The 17,659-nt window shown below is 31.1% G+C and overlaps 1 protein-coding gene across 2 annotated transcripts; it reads right to left on the minus strand.

Annotated features, from left to right (window-relative positions):
- Positions 1–308: 308 nt before the first annotated feature.
- Positions 309–7,307, minus strand: LOC108326148 (protein indeterminate-domain 5, chloroplastic). 2 transcript variants are annotated; one of them, XM_017559452.2, is made up of 5 exons: positions 7,027–7,307; positions 6,651–6,900; positions 5,872–6,268; positions 2,206–3,394; positions 309–592 (listed from the first exon to the last, which is right to left on the minus strand). In XM_017559452.2, the coding sequence occupies exons 2-4, from the start codon at positions 6,802–6,804 to the stop codon at positions 2,233–2,235; spliced, it is 1,713 nt and encodes a 570-aa protein (XP_017414941.2). In that variant the 5' UTR covers positions 6,805–6,900; positions 7,027–7,307; the 3' UTR covers positions 309–592; positions 2,206–2,232. The 2 variants fall into 2 exon arrangements, with proteins under 2 accessions (XP_017414941.2, XP_017414940.2); XM_017559451.2 differs by having other exon boundaries at positions 6,651–7,307.
- Positions 7,308–17,659: the final 10,352 nt, after the last annotated feature.

Consider the following 17,659-nt stretch of genomic DNA (forward strand, 5'->3'; position numbering starts at 1 on the left):
TCTACAAGGTGGAATATTGAAATTAAAAGTATTTATAAATTTTGAAACTGTACAATAAAATACCTTTTAATCAAAAGCACCCCAATATACTTTTGAATCAACAAAATTATATATAAAAAATTAACATAATTTGGGAAAGAGTTCATTATATACTACATTTAAAGCCAGTGTACCAAAATTCAATAATCAACTTAATTTAAATAAAATAAAGTTGTAAATAAGCATGTGACATAACGGGGCCATCACGATGTGAAGATATCCAAGCACGTTTAAGCAGAAAATGCCAAAGTGTATATGAACAAAGTCATTGATGGCATGAAGTTTAAATATAAGCAATGTAATGCATTGTCCAATAACAAAATCTATTAAATTAAACCATGAAAATCTTGAACCTAGTTTAAAATCCGAATAAACATATAGAAAGAAAGAAAAAGCAGAAAGTTGGTAAAAGAACCCTAATTTTGAAGCCTAATTTGCTTGCGCTATTAGTAAATTGCAGAAACTTCCACATCTGATTCCCTAACGCTGCACTTTAAAAACCCTTGATTAGATGAACTGAGAAGTCAAGTTTCAATGGAGCATGTTCAAATCCCTGCAAAAAAACAAGCCACGAATAATTGTCAATTTTACTGTTGCCAAAACTGAAAAGATGATTCTAAAACTGCTACTAATTACTTAGCTAAACTAGGGCACCGTATAGTTGGACTTATATATATATATATATATATATATATATATATATATATATATATATATATATATATATATATATATATATAAATAATACAATAATATTCTAACAACTGCATGCATAGTTTAAATAACTGATGAAAAATAAATTAAGATATTATATTTGGGACTTTAAAAATAGAGGATTTTTCATACCTCAGTGAAATGAATAAATACTTATGCTTAAATCTTATTATAAATTTTATTAAAATTAGAGTACATGATGAGTTTGTGAGTTTTTTTTTTCTCAAAGAAACTTAATTTTTATTGGTGATAATAACTGATACAAGAAATTGTATTGCAGATCATACATGAATACTGAAATATTAATTAATTGATTTATTTGTTAACTGAAAGAATATATATGTATGTATGTATAAAGCATTATTAGTAAAGTTTTATCAATTAAAACAGGACGATAAATATGAGTTATCAAATAATTTGAATGATTAAAATTAAATTAAAAAATAAAAAATAAGCATACAGAACTTATATTAAAGTACACGATTTTTAAATAGCCATGTAATTAATGAATTTTAATCTTAATCACATTTATAATTCTCATATTCTAAAAAATGAAAATATTACATAAAAAGCAATTCAATCAATAAAGATTATCCATATGAACTAAAATTAAAAAAAAAACTATATTTTCAAATGTTAAAGGAGAATATAACATGTATTTAAACAAATAAAACATGAAAACAATACATTAGCAGTGAACTTAAATTTTCAATTTACTCTCATACACAAAACATACAACTATATATATATATACTGTCATGCAGCAAAAAAATAGCTTTGCAAAATCTTTTTAAAAGAAAAATGATTAATAAACAGAACTAGAAAGTTATCATTATCTAATCACAGTAAGACATATATACATAAAAAAGTTATGTATATAAAGTGTTTGAAATTCGTCCAGATCAAACATTCTCTGCAAGACTTTCGAGAAATTAATGATAAATATATCTAACAATATATATATATATATATATATATATATATATGACAGTGGGAGAACATGTTGATAAGAGCAGGTATTGTATTGGTTGAGTGAGGGTCCACCAGTTTGACACTCGTGACTCTGCCAACCCAAAATATATCCAAAAATGAAAGAAAATGAAAAGGAGAAGACAAGAGAAGAAACAAAGTACTGTACAACGTCGTTGTCCACCCCATGCAAGACAACATGTCAGACCACACGCTCTTTTTCTGAACACACTCATTTTCCCCTTTTCTCAAAAGTAGCAGCATCTTCTTTCTAACCAGAGTAATCATATTTCACACACAGATTTTTTATACACTCACATCACATTCTCTACCACTTCAATTTCATCTTATTTTTATCACATCAAAACACACAAGAAAATGCAACCCCTAATCACAACGTAGAATCATAACACCATAATGATCATTATTCATAACATATCACTAATTAATATACAGTACAATGCTTTTGAGTTGGTGACGTACCTTTGTACTTTTGTTCGATGATTTTCCTCACTGAAAATTCCCTCCACCACCCCCAAAAGCTTGACCTGACGGCGCAGCATTGTTATTATTATTGCTGTTACTGTTATTTCGTTGATCTGCTTCCAAAGAACTCAAGTTGAAGCCATGCTGTTGTTGCTGCTGTTCTCTCTGTGCAACTCCTCCACTCCCACTCATGCCTCTAACAATCTGACCCACACCCAGAAAATCGCGGGTGAGTCTATCGGACCCCCCAATGCTGCTGCTTCCACTCATTGCATGCACTTTTCCCTCCCTGTTGTTATTATTACTGTTATGATCATACGCTTCAAACCCACCTTCAAAAATCGAAGAGTTTCCACCAACAGCGAACGAGTTCATCAGGTCTTGAAGGTTGCTGTTACCCTGTTCGTTCACGTTCCCTCCGAAGATTCCGCCGCCGTAGTTTGCAGCGTTCACCAGTGGCCTGTGTTGCTCGGATTTTGAGCCGCTGCTGGAGGACGCGCTTCCGAAGCTTTTCAACAGCGAAGCGGTGCTGTTGCTCGAAGACGCACCCATTTGTGCGGCTTTCTGAAGCAGTGCAGTTGCGGACATGTGAGATAGTGCACTGGCGTTGGCGTTTGCACTGACAGCGTTGTTGTTGTTGTTGCTGAAGAGAGAGGGAGCGCTTGAAGTTGTGAAGAAGTTAGCGCTCTCGTCGTTGTTGCTGCTGTTGTTGGTATTGTTGAAGTTTTCAGTGAAGGAAGCATTGTTGGTGGTGTTTGAAAGGAAAGGAAGGTTGAAGGGTGAGTTGCTGTTGCTGAGATGATCAGGGATCTGCATCAGTCCTTGTTGGAAGGGTTTGTTTTGGAGCAGCCCTTGTTGTTGTTGTTGGTCGGGGTGGTAGTTTTGGTTAGGTTCCATAAAGTAGGGTGGTTGTTGTTGGGAGGGTCTGAAGGGAGAACCTAGGAGATGGTCGAATTGGGAGGTTCTTGCGGCGGCGCCACCGAGGCGGAGGAGTTCTGTTGGCTGGGTGTTGGGGTCTTGGATGTTGGAAATGTGAGAAGCGACCTGAGAAAGGTTTAGAGGGATGGTGTTGGCGGTGGTTCCGAAGAGGTGGGTGCCGATGGCGGCGCCAAGGTTTGGTGGATGTCTTGCACTCTCTTGAGCAAGTGCATCGCAGAAGGCCCTGTGGGTGATGAAACTGTCCCTCCTGCATTCATTCAAACTAGTGGATTAATCACACACTTCTTATGATAAAGAACATTGAGTTTTATGATAGATCACATCAAATATTCTATCAAAAATGCTGAACAGTTTTATACTTTTTGATTTTTAATCACAAATGTACATGCAATAAGTTTGTTAATTTTTATAATATTAATTTTGAAATTTATATAAAAAATTATTAAGAATTTCTTAATAATGTAAATATAACTAAATATGACCATTCAACTCTTACAATAATTGTTTTAAAGTTATATTTAGAATACATTTTAGTTAGTTAACAAATGTTCAAGTTAATCTAAATTGATTTTCAATGTTTTGGAGGATGTGTGTTAGTCTTACTTATATTATTACATGATTTTGAACTATCTGTCTTCCATCAACTTTCACATGATATATAATAAAACTTTGTTAAATTTTTTTTCTGGGAAATCACTTATATGTTAGTTGGAGAATTGATATTAAATTATCTAATCATATTTTTTATTTAGCAGAGAATATATGAATGATTGAGTGAATTAATTAAAAATAATTCAGAAGAACAAGGAAAATTATTTCTGAATGTAAATTAACTTTGAAACCCATAACTTATATGTCTGTTACCAAAACTTAGCTGATATTAAAAAATATTTTTTAGAAGAAAATGAATATATATATATATATTAAAATTTTGTTGGATGATTTGTCCAAGAAACGGAAGTTCATCATGGAAAACTAAATATTATAAATTATCTCAGATGATTTGTGAAAAAAAAGGAAGTTCTTCGTCCAAAATATTATGAATTACATCAAGGATTGGTTGTTTCAAATTTAATTATGAAAGGTCAGTAAGAGTTTGTGTACGTATGGTTATAGGAGCTAATGATTTTGTATGTAGCGTGTGTGTAGAGAGAGAGAGAGAGAGAGAAGAGAAGGAGGAAAATTTTCATAAATGATTTTTAAGCTTAATTAAGAATAAAAAGAAATTAAACGAAACAGTTAACTTGAGAAACAAACAGTATAAGAAAAAGATAATTTAAACTTGGTACGTATCTGATAGTATACATAGATTACTAGAATTAGGAGTTGGCTTTTTCCAAGTAAAAGACAATAAAAATCTTAATGACAAAATGACTTAAAAAATGTTAAGATCCAAATATAAGAATAAAAAGCCTTAATTGGCCCGAGGACAAACATTAGCGTGTATTTATGAAACTATAAATTGGAAAAAAAAATAACACGGTGACAACTCGAGAAGCGAATGAGAAGAGAAGTGAAAATTTCCAAAAGGGTACAAAACAAGTAGGTGGAATAATTTGATAAAAAAAAAAAGATTAACCAATGAATTAAGAATTGCAGTGTGAAGGACTTGACTTGAGAATGTGGTCTGAGTGTTCAATAAATGGAAGCAAGGAACAGTATTGAATGTTTTTGAGATGTAAAAGCGAACATTGAAGAAGCATGATTGTGGGATTGTGCTCGAAGTGGAGTTAGTTTGACTGTAATGCTATAAGAATTGTCAACAAGGATGTACCCACTTTGTGAGTTAATGATTAACATTTATTAGGTACTGCATATCTCTGATGTGAATTCAGCTTGACCACTCACTCTCTCACAACACATTAAAACCAACCGAGGAAAAAGAAAAGTAGTACCACAACTAGATACATTAAAACAGAGAGAGAGAGAGAGAGAGAGAGAGAGAAAGAGTTGGATGCTTGATTAGGCCATAACGTTATCATGAAAAGTAGAACCTGCAAGAGCACAGTACTGAACACATCTAGCCAACCCAGAAGAAAACAAAGGTGGTAACAACATATCACACACAAACACACACATATTCTTTCTCTCTCTCTCCTCTTCATGGCAAAGCAACACGTGAACAGAAAAGAGAAAAAAAAAAAAAGGAAAAATGGGGGAAAGAGCGGTGTTTTCGAGGTGAAATGAGAAAGGAAGGGTTATTTTTGCATAGCTTTATGGGTTTTTGATGAGAGAGGGTGCTGTTCCTCCGTGTGTGTTTGTTCTGAAAGCCCTATAACCAAGGCAGTTTCCAGAGATGATTCACGTGGGGGGATGTTTCCTTCCATTTCTCTTGGTTGGCCACCGTACCAATAGAAAGGAATGATGACAAAGGAAACCATACGAGAGAGAAGCAACCAACCGAGTGGACAGAATCTTAATCAATCAAATTCAAAGGAAACCATACTCAGAAGATAAAAAAAGCATCTAAGCCTTTTTCCTCACTGTAGCAAGCTACTGTATATGAGTGTCTTCACACCAGAAGAATCTATTATAACCCTTAAGCCAACCCCAAAGAAGCCAAAACCAAACCGGACACTGTTCTCCTTCTTCTGTTTATGGCCATTTCTGGCTGTGTTAGGCTAAATTTTGCATAATAGGTAAAAAGAGTCGGTGTTTGGAAAAAGGGTAACAGCAAAAATAAGATACATGTTACTTAATTAGTACTGTGTTTATTATTATTACCTGGAGAAGAGTGTACCACAATCACATCTGTATTCTCTGGTGCCACAAGTCTTAGAATGGGCTTTCCAATCTGATTGAACAGCATATTTCTTGGAGCACTTGTCACACTTCCACTTCTTCTCACCATGTTTGCGAGAGTAGTGTTTCTTAATCCCTGTGAGGTCTCCAAGAGCCCTTGAAGGGTCATGGTGGACGCATGTGGGCTCAGGACACAGATAAACCTTTCTCTTTGGCTCTTTTGTAGTCTTCTGCTTAAGCTTCCAAGGCAGGTTGTGTCCTCTTCTGTGTAGCTGTAGGTTTTGCTCCCTTTGGAACCCTTTGTTACACACCTCACATATAAACCTGTTTGTTGCCATTAGGGTCTTGGGAGATAGTGCTATCACCTCCGCATCTGGATCTGTTGCCATGGAAAAATGACAAACAACAAATTATTAGAAAAATTTTCAGTTCACACAAGGCAAAATATAAAAGAAAAAAAGAACATACTACCAAAACCTGGAAATCAAATCGAGAAAGCTTCAAGACAAAGATTTCCAAATACATACATGCCCATTTAATCCCGTTCCATCTTAATTACATTTGTTTTTAAATTAGGGTTCCCTCGGGAATTCACACATTCCGAGTGAAACAAAAGGGTATAACCAGAAAAAGTTTGTGGAATGAAAATAGATACAATCTATGAAAGGAAAACAAAAAAAAAAAGAACTTTTATCATAGAGAACCATTTAGAGATTAGATCTTAATTTCTGATAAAAAAAAAAAACTTCAAAAATACTTGCATGGAGTTCCAGGTTGGTTTCTCTTTTTCTTCTGGGGTGGTGGTGCAGCTGGTGTTGCAGACGAAGATGGTGTCAAGGAATGCTGTTGCTTCATCTGGTTTTGATCCTCTTCTCTAAAGCCAAAGAGTGATGCTGAGGAAGATGATGCCGCCATGTGTTGTAGCAAGTTCTATATATAACAAAATTAACCTTCTTCTGTTTGGTCTGGGAGTATCCTTTTCTCCTCGAACCCCACAACTGAATCAGAATTCTGGAAAACCCACATGCAATTTGAGTCCACTATTCAATTCACAACCCCGATCTCAGAAAAGAAAAACTCGTAAAGCAATTAATAGAATTCTAACAAAGGAAAAACACAGAGGGAGATAGAACGGACAAAGAGAATTGAAGAGGAAGAAATTAATAGCAATAGCAAATATTCAACTCCTCCATAGACACTGCCCTGGTGTTAATATTCTCCGCAGGTTGGCTTGTTATAAATGAGAAATTTGAGCTGGCAACAATATTACTCAGTTTCTTCACTGATTTGGTGTCATGCAGATACACCAACACATACTCACAAAACATTTCCTTTTTTTTTTTTTCCTTTTTCTTTTATTCTCTTGAAAAGCTTTTCCAGATTTTGCTCAGTTCTCCCTTGTCATAAATGAAAATTTTACACTAGCAAAAATTAATGAATGAGAGAGAGGGTAAGGCCTACGGGTCGGTGGACCCAATCCTCAGCCACATAACGACATAGGATGTGTGAAAGCAGCATGAAACAGCTACACCACTCTCTCTCTCTCTCTATCTCATATTTCGTATCTTCTCACTCACTCCCAGACAAACTTTCACTCATCACTCAGCCCCACTGGGCCTCACGCAAAATTCAAAAGGAAAAAAAAAAGGACAATGAATGAAACTCTTTAACCGTAAAACCAATGGAGAGAACAAAAATAAATAGCAGTAATAAAACAACCTCGGTTAAGGAAATAGCAGTAATTAAATTAAGCAGAACTTAAATAGTAAAATGATAGGAAGGAATATGTAGGGATGATGTTGTGTTGTGTGCATGTATTGATATTGGTTTTGGTTTGTAAAGTGGAAAAATAAAAACACCTGATGGTTGATTGGATGAGGGGTGAATGACACTGTTTGTCTGAAATTCAGCGGAGGCAGAGTGTACTGTACTGTTACCGTTTATGGTAACTGACATGGAAAGGGCAAAAAAGGATTCTGAAACTCTATGTGCTGTGTTTGGCTGACTTGGGTTGAGGTCCTTCTTCCCTTCTGCTGTTGCATGCAATGTATGCAGTGCCTGGCTGGTCCTTCCCAAAGGTCACATCAATGGAAGGGTAGTTTCGTTATTTTCTGAAAAAGTGGGGAAAATCACAATCAGAACACCCAAGAAAGGACCTAATCCAACCACTATGGATAAACAAATCACCAAGGAATTTTTTGAGGTTGCTATGGTCACAGATGAATTCTACACCGTGGATCCTGTGGAAACAATATCACTGTCAACTGCATCGACCACCTTTTTTTCTTTCTGAGATATTACCATGGAATAGAATAGAATAGAATAAAGTGAAATGTGTGCTTTTAGGGGAATTATGAGGTCTTTTGACAGAGATAGTTATTAATATTATTATCGACTTTTTAATATTAATATTAATATTAATATTAATATTAATAAATCATTTTCTTCAACACACTATTTATTCCATCTCTTTGCTTCGCTGTCTTTTCTATTAAATTTATTACTTTATTAATTAGCATTTATGTTTCAATAATTAAACAGCCCATAAGTTACAAAGGGCGTTATCATTCTTTCGCAAAAACATGACACCTTAACTGTAAAGAATTATGATTTTTGACACTGATATTAATGAGATATAAAGTCAAACTTTAGACTCATAAATGCTCTACTTTATATAAGGAATTGCTACTCATCTTCTAACTAACTACATTCCCAAGATACAATCTCTTCATAAAGTTAAAATTAATTTGTAATTTATGTTTAATTTATCTATTAAATATTTTTACATTACAATTTAATTTTTTTACTTTTTACTTTTTCCTAAACTTTTAATAGAAAGTTCTCTCAAAATTTCCATGATCATCTATATCTCATGAAATTTACCTATTAAACTGTCATTTTCAAAAAGGAAAATGAAGAGATTTATTTAAAACAAAAGGAAAATTAAAATACTTAACAAGTTTGATGTCAAACATTATATAAAATAGTAAATCATGATAAAATTAATATATTCATATATATATATATATATATATATATATATATATATATATATATAAGGAAAAAAACATGTGGGACTAAAATTTACTTCAATCATATCTTTTAAAAGAAATTTCTTAAGTAGTCAAACTAAGGAGATAGATATAAACAGTTCAATTCATAAACTTAATTTGTAGATTAATTATAATTGATATGGAAGTTGGTGAAGTATGGGGTTGTTGTATTTTTATTTTGATTTGATTATTAGGTTGATGAATGAGAAGGGACCCCAGAACAAATAAATAATTAAAGTTCATGTAATGAAATCCCAATCATGGTTTTCTTGGTTGGTTTCTAGTTTGTTGTCATTCTTTTAGACAAAGATCCAAAGCAGAAGAGACCGGTAGAAAAAATAAAAAATAAAATTATGCTGTGTATAATAAGATAAGAGCCTGCATCCATGAGAGTACTACTCTCTACTTAGTCTTTTAAGTCTTCAAAACATTCAACTAAACAATAAAAAAAAAATAGTTAAATAAATATCTAATGCTAGTTTTTTAAACAAAATCTGAAAATTATTCTGAGTTTGGAAATATATATTCTGATTCGAAACGTTTATTCTACTGGTCCTAAGTCTGCAACGTATAATAGTAAGGAGAAAAGAACCAACAGTTATAGAAACATTGAAGAAAGACACATCGGAAGTGTGAACCAACCGAAACCTAATTTTCAATGAAAAGAAAAACATTTGAAGACAAGGACTAAGGTAAGACTCTTTTAGACTTTTAGTGACCACTCATGCATATATATAGTTCATGGTGCTGCACACAAATACAAAGTCTGGTATGATCAGAAGGACACGCACGTTCCAATACGATCTTCAATGGCGGCGGCATTTTCTTCTCACGAAACTAGCTAGCGTTGTCTTTTCTCACAGTTTCTCTCATGTCCTCTTACTAACTACAATCCAAACCCGTTCCTCAGTACATACCATGTATTGAAAAAGGTTACATATTGTTTTGTTATTCTGAGTCAAAATCTTGTTGTAGCACCCAAAAGTTTAGCATCAATGGGGATCGTGTTTGAATTTGACACCTTGTTAGACTTCATTGGATGAATTAGCAGAAATCTAGCCACAGGACCCAATCCATATTTTATCTATTAATATTAACTCAAAAATTTCAAAAATAAATAAAATGAACCTAATTCATGTTGTCGGGTAATAGGTTGTTGGCCTTATATAGGTCGTTGTTGTCTTCGGAAACTCTCTCAGTTAAATACCAACAAAATCATGGGAGTTGTAAACAAATAACATGAAATTGGACAGAAAATCTCAAATTTAAATTAAAAATGTAGATTTTATGAGTTTGATACACGCCTTAGCTCACACCTTTAATTTCACCGTTTACTTCACCCTGAATAGGCCCATAACATAAGTGGCTGACTTGTATAAGTTTTGAAAAAAAAAACTGTGATTTATTTATATATATATATATATATATATATATATATATATATATATATATATATATATATATATATATATATATATATATATATATATATATATATATATATATATATATATATATATATATGCGTTTGGTAACAATATGTAAGATCTTTATTTAGTTGGTATATTTTAGTAATGTGTATTGGGTTTTAGTAGATAAAAATACCTTCATATATTATACATTATAAGTTATAAGATCAAGTGTATTTAAATAATTTTCATTCTCAAAATTTAAAAACCCTGAAATTCTTACTCACCTCTCTCATTCCTCTCAACTCTTTCTTTTTCATATCTCTTACTCCAACATTTTCTCTGTAATCTCTATTGTAATCCCAACGAAAAAATTAGAAACACTCTCCTAACTCTAATCCACCTTCCGCACTTATCCAATTTGTTTCTCTCTCATCTTCATCCTCTCACACATCCACATACAGAAACCCGCGACATCGCAATTTGTTGTTTTTGTTGTCTTTGTTCATTTGTTTTTCAATTTAATAACACAATAATTGATGATGTTGATTTTTGATTGGAGAGTTGTGTTATATATTTTCTCTTCTATTGTAATTAAATTTGTAAAAAACTAAAGTCTACAATAATTTCAATAACTTCAAAACTAAAAAAAAAATAAGAAACCTCCCACGAAAAAATGTTAGCATCAACTCATAATAGTTGCAAAGCATTTAGTTTCTTAATACGTTTTGTTTTTCTTAATTTCAGTTATGCTGCAAATGATAAATGAGAATGACAACATCATGTTTATAATTCTGATAAAATCATAGAAATTAAAGGAGTAGAAGTTAAACATGAGCGTGATGGTAACAAATTTATTAAGTTTAAATTCTAATTTGAAAGCGTTTTGTTTTTCTTAATTTCACTTCTAATTTTTTGGTTTAACTGAAGAGCTAACAAGTTCATTATTACTGGTTTACTAATTTCTGGTTGATTTTTAATTAGTTGGTATATCAATGCAGTTCTTCTTGAAAACTACTCAATATTGTGCAATCTGCCTAAAATCTAGAAGATGTGTAATTTGTTACAATATTTTTATTCTTTTTACAAAAATGAAATGAAAATATGTTTATCAATATGATATATTCGAGAGAGAACGAACAGTGATCCTTTTCTCAATAAGGGGATAAAGTCAACAACAACAAATTTCTTTGTTCATAACTCTCCTCAATAATTTGTTCCAGTTAAATCATTTAGTATAATATGCAGGAGCTTCGTTTTTTTTATGTTTTTTGACATTGGTTATATGAAGGAAGGTGAAAAGTATATTCCATTTTCTGGACAATGACTTATCCCTTCCTAAATCCCCTTTTCACATAACAGTTTTTCTCTTCGGAAAAATATTTTCAGACAACTTAATAGTCAAAATATCAATTCTCCCTCTAGATAAATTACTAATTCTAAAATTTAATAACAATCAGAAGCGAAAAGATATAACACAACCCTCTGATAAAAAATCAACATCAACATCAACATCATCGATTATTTTGTTATCAAAGTGGAAAACAAGTGAACGAACAGAGTAAGAGATTGCGGTGTCACGGGTTGTTATGTGTGGGGGAGAGAGAGTATGGAGTTGAGAGAAAAACAAATAGGATAAGTGACGAAGGTGGATTAGGGTTAGACGAATGTTTGTGATTTTTTTTTCCGTTGACATTACAGTAGGGATGCCAAAGAAAAAGTTGGAGTGAGAGAAATGAAAGAGAAAGGGTTGAGAGAAATAAGGAAGGTGAGTAAGGTTTCGGGTTTTTTTTTTTACTTTTGAGAATAAAAATTATTTAAATACCTTTGACCTTAAAGCTTAGAATTAATAATATATAAGGGTATTTTTGTTTATTAAAACTCAATACAAATTACTAAAATGTATCAACTAAAAAAACCTCATGTTAGCAAATCACACACACACATATATATATATATATATATATATATATATATATATATATATATATATATATATATATATATATATATATATATATATATATATATATATATATTACAATTATATTTTTGGTAGAAATATCACAAATTATTTTAGACAGAGTCTTTCTTCTTAATATTCAGACCCTCAAATGAAAATTGAAATGATATATTATTATTTATATCTGACTTCTCTTTAAATGTTTGGTTTAAGTTTTACCCTTAAATATACGTGAAAAAAAATTATTTTATAAGTAAATCTATCTTTTAGGACTAAGTTTTTCCATAAGTTTCAATGTTTTCAGAAAAGCAAGGTTTTTGCTTGTTTTTTATATTTTCAATAATTTTTATATTTCCTGTTAGTGAAATAAATAAAAATGTTTTTTTTAACATGTAATTCTTTCAACATGTTCTGGTGAAATAACAAAAATGAATTTTGAAAAATTTTACATATTAACTTGTTTTAAATAAAAATTTTGCATATTTTAAACCAATTAAATTTTAAAATGTCAACATGCAAGGAAAGAATAATTTATAAATTCTACATTATTTGTTCATGGTCTGTAATTATGTGCAATCTAACTGTTAATAAATGTCATTATGATTATTTTTGAATGAGTATTTTTTTAAAACATAATTTCTTTATTATGTATCTTATAATATAACAGATAAATGCATTTTGCAAATTTTCTTTTCTACAGGGGAGTATAAAATTTGTTTTTTTATTATCATCTGAGTATTGTTTTTTGAAAAAAAACAATAGATTTTAAAATGTTATAGCGTAAAATATGGGGGTATAGAAACAAAAACTGTGACCAAGCAATACAGTATGGTCAATATAACTCACAGAGGTGAGATTGATCTAATTATAATAGGTAATTAAGCTCAATTGATAATGGTTTAAACAAACTGAAATTAATTGTTTAAACTGCTTAAATTGCTTTTTAAGTATTATTAAGGTAACATTTTATTTTAAAATATATTTTCTAAATTTATAAGCAATTTAGTGCAAATTTTTAATCAATTCAATTTATTTTGTTAATTTTTTTTAACCTGTTTGTATGGAGAATTTCATAATTTTTATAAAATTTAAATATATTAAATTTAAATTATTTTATATTTAAATTGTTTAATATTTAAGATGTTTTGGTTTTAATGTTTTTATTTAAATAAATTATTTCAATTATAGTTAAATGCACAAATTTATTTTAATATTAATCTATGTTTAGTCATTTTAAAGTATTGGTTTTTTTATTTATTTAGTCTACATATGTCAAAGTTATTTTGAAGTTAAGGGTCTATCTGCAATTTAGTCTACATTTTTCAAAACTTTGATACCAAGGTTTATCTTTTTCCACTTGCATTAACAATAATTTATTTTCTATTAACTTCAATAAAAGTTATGTGCATGTAACGTCACCCACAAATACTTTAACCAGTGTTCTCAATAATTCTCCAAAATAATATTGTTCAAAATCAATTAAAAAGACTCTGCCAATGAACAGCAATAAAATAATAACATCTGTTACTCAGAAAATAATCTTTATTAGCATTACCACAAAATTCCTAACTTATTTTGATGAAAAATTAGTTTAGCTGATATTGATAGAAATCTTTAGATAACTAACATTTACTTAAAAAATTACATCAACGTTAACCAATAAAATTTAGCCAAGGTTGATGGTAAAAGTAAATTTTAAATTGTACATTTCAAAATTAAGATAATGCATTTCAAAGTTGCTTTTATTGTTTTTTAAATAATCTTAATTTCAGAATATGCCTTCAGAAATTAAATTTTTCACTCATTTACACCTTTCCTGTTATAATAAAAAATATTAGTAAATTTTGGAAACCTAAAGTAATTTCTGGGGTGCAAGAAAAGTTTTGAAGAACTTTTGTCAAAAGCAGTAGCTTCTGGAGCAAGGACCAAACAACTTTTGTCAAGAACAAGAGTTTTACTCCCTGTACCCGTGAATTTCTCCACGCACTCCCTCAAGTTCTCAAGATGACTTCAGGAATTTATGTTTCGGCAACATTCTGGAATAAAATGTTTTGGAACAGAATTTTAAATTTGTTTTCCAAACATGATTTTTGAAACAAATTTCAGAGTGATCAGATATATTATGAAATTTATTTTTCAAAATATATTTTTTAAATTCCTTAAAATATGTATAAGAGTTTTAGATTGAACTTTTCAAAATATATGAACTATGTTTTAGAAAGAAATTTTCGAAATAATTTGTTTTTCACATTTTCTCTTTTTTTTAAGCCTTTTTCTTTTATTGGGGTGCATTTAGTAATTGTGTGAGACCACTGTAGACCACTGTAGACCACTGTAGACCACTGTAGACCGACCTACTAGTGCATTTTTCCAATGCACAGGTATATTACATGTCTTCTACCTAATTATTCTATAGGGAATGATGTTGTAAGAGTTATACTATAAAAAAAAAGGTAAAATTTATTTATTTTGTATATTTCATATTAATTTTATTTAATAATAACAATAATAATAATAATAAATTATTCATTGTTATCATCGTTATAATATTTCAGTAGCCTAAATTTATGTAAGACATAAACATTGATCATCCATATATAACTTTACTAACTACAGACATTTCATTTGTGTGCTATTGAACTATTTTTTTCTTAAAAAGATAATAACTGTTGTTTGAGTATTGTTTTTTTATTAAGTTCACCATTTTTTAATTAAATTTTTTTAATTTTTATTCATCAAATATACTTTTTTCCGTTTAAAAATTATAATATCTTTATTTTAATGTACTCGTTTTAAAAGAAATAATTATTATGTTTAAGGACTAAAATATCCTTGCTTAATATATTAGTTTATAAAATTTAACGTTTTAGCCAAACACATTTTGAAAAACATGTAATATGTTTTAGTAAAATGTTTTCATTGGAAAACATTTAATATCCATGTCTCAAACATTGAATTGGTTGAACCATGCATCTACGTGGCTTAAGAGTTCTAAACATATTATATCCATTTGTTCAGTCTGACGTTTCATCCATAATTCTTTACTAACATTGAATATTATTGTTTAAGGTTTAGAACTATTGCTTGTTGAAAAGTAATCACTCAAAGATTTTTCTTAATCGAACACTTTTCGAACACAACCATATTTTAAAAAAGAAATTCAACTAGAAAACCTATGTTGATCCAAATGATTCAATTTCTATAAATCTACTACAAAAAATATTCCATGTCACCGATATTCATCCACGTGAAATTAAATTAATAAATAAAATATAAATTAAGATTGTGCTTAGATAATGTCAAAATAATTAAATTATAGTAGTTTTGATTAAATATTTCATGAGTCCACCATTTTTTTCTTGTAAAGTTGTAAAGATAAATTAAAAATAAGTAAACAAATTATTGAATAAATATGAAGTACCAACTATAGGTAAAGAGAAAATGTTAGATTTATGAAATTTATATATCAATAATTAATAAGTATTAAATCTTTAATATGAGTCGTTTTCAATTTAAAACATACATGAAGAATTGACCATTAGGAACAACAATTAAGAAATTAACATGTACTCGTCTCTTATTTTCTCTTGTAGATAGCACTTTAGGTCTCTTTTTTATTTTCTCTCTTTGAAATAGAACGAAAGGAATAAAAATAAATGAACATGCTCACAGATAAAAATAAAAACCCTTGAGCTTGCCACACGAGGTTAACTTGTTATACCTCACCTTAGGTTAAGGTAATACATACCGTCCAGGCTAGGGTCTCTTGCTATTCTCACCACATGCATCACCATTCTCTACTTGAGACTCAATGACCATTAGAATTTCAGGATGAACGCCAATACTAAGCTTTCCCTTTCCATACTTTTACCACAATACAACCAATCACTGAGACATTCCTCCTTGAAATTCTCCTTTAGATCCATAATATAATTTTCACATCATACTTTTTCATCCATCACATCTTTAAATAAATATCACACGTAACAGTAAAACAATAACCCCACCTTTGAACACGACCAAACGTGAAAGATCAACATAACCTATGAACAAGACTGAACAGGAGAGCACTCCCAATATGAGAACATGACCGAACGGTCATTTAGAGAATAAGACTCAAGCAGGAGTCGAACACTTGGGCTTATATCAAGCACTTATGATTTAGAACGAACAATATTGTCTTAGACCAAACACTATTAACTTAGTACAAGTACGATATTGAGCACTAGTATAAGAACGAGCGCTCATAAGAGACCACACAACTCAATAATACCGATCGCTAACACTATCATAAATACTAGTACCAAACCGAGCACTATATCGAACGAGCGCTGGTCCAAGACCAAGCACTTACCAAGAACAAGCGCTAGTACAAGACTGAGCACTACTGAGACCGAGCACTAGTACAAAACAAGCACTACCAAGACAGTACATGACCGAGCGCTATCACTAGCATAATGGCTAGTACAAGACCAAGCGCTATCACTAGCCTAACGGTTAGTACAAGACCGAGCGTTATCACTAGCCTAACGGCTAGTACAAGACCGAGCGCTAGCACTAGCCTAACGGCTAGTACAAGACCGAGCGCTAGCACTATCATAAATAATAGTATAAAACCAAGAACTATATTGAACGAGCGTTGGTCCAAAACCAAGAACTATGACTTTACGTATTATAGAATACATTAACTAAACTGTTTAGGAAACATAAAGAAGAACTATACTTAAACCGAACGCTTACTATTAAACCGAACAACACATAACCAAATTATCACTATGAAGCCTAATACCGCTAAGCCCAAATATATGACCAGACCGAGCGTTCTATACCGATGGATTTTCTACAAAACTTGCAGAACTTCTCAACCACTTCACAAATTTCATCCAAACCGAGAATATTGCATATAACAGTCCACACCCAAAATCACCGAACATCAAATAATTCAATTTCACATACATGCATGATCATCAAACAACAGTTTCATACATCAAAACTAAGTAATTAAATTAGCTAGCTTCCCTTACCTCTTGACCGGACTGAACAACGATTATTCTTTTCCAGACTTTGCTTCCTCCCCAGAAAATCTCAAGAACACCTTTATTTCCCCGATTAGTGAGGAAAGACCACCCAATGGACCAAAATGGAGTTAGAAAGGGGAAAAGAAGTTTGAAGAACACATGCAACCAGTAGACTACCTTGCATGTGACAGAAAACAGACATTCTAAGAAGAGAATGAACTTACCAGCTCAGACCAACAACTTGATCGGTGCAAAAATGAAGTCCTTGACACCAGGAAGACTCAGGCGTTGCCTGATTGATGATCGCAAGAAGAAAAGATAAGAATT

Source organism: Vigna angularis, chromosome 3 (genome assembly GCF_016808095.1).
Source record: "Vigna angularis cultivar LongXiaoDou No.4 chromosome 3, ASM1680809v1, whole genome shotgun sequence".
Taxonomy (NCBI): domain Eukaryota; kingdom Viridiplantae; phylum Streptophyta; class Magnoliopsida; order Fabales; family Fabaceae; genus Vigna; species Vigna angularis.

Bases quoted from the DNA above. Each gene is read 5' to 3' on its own strand.
- LOC108326148 (XM_017559452.2), bottom strand. From the start codon at position 6,804: ATGGCGGCATCATCTTCCTCAGCATCACTCTTTGGCTTTAGAGAAGAG. The intron at 6,269-6,650 runs GCAAGTATTTTT...CCATGGCAACAG, and splicing joins AAACCAACCTGGAACTCCAT to ATCCAGATGCGGAGGTGATA. The intron at 3,395-5,871 runs GTAATAATAATA...GAATGAATGCAG, and splicing joins TGTGGTACACTCTTCTCCAG to GAGGGACAGTTTCATCACCC.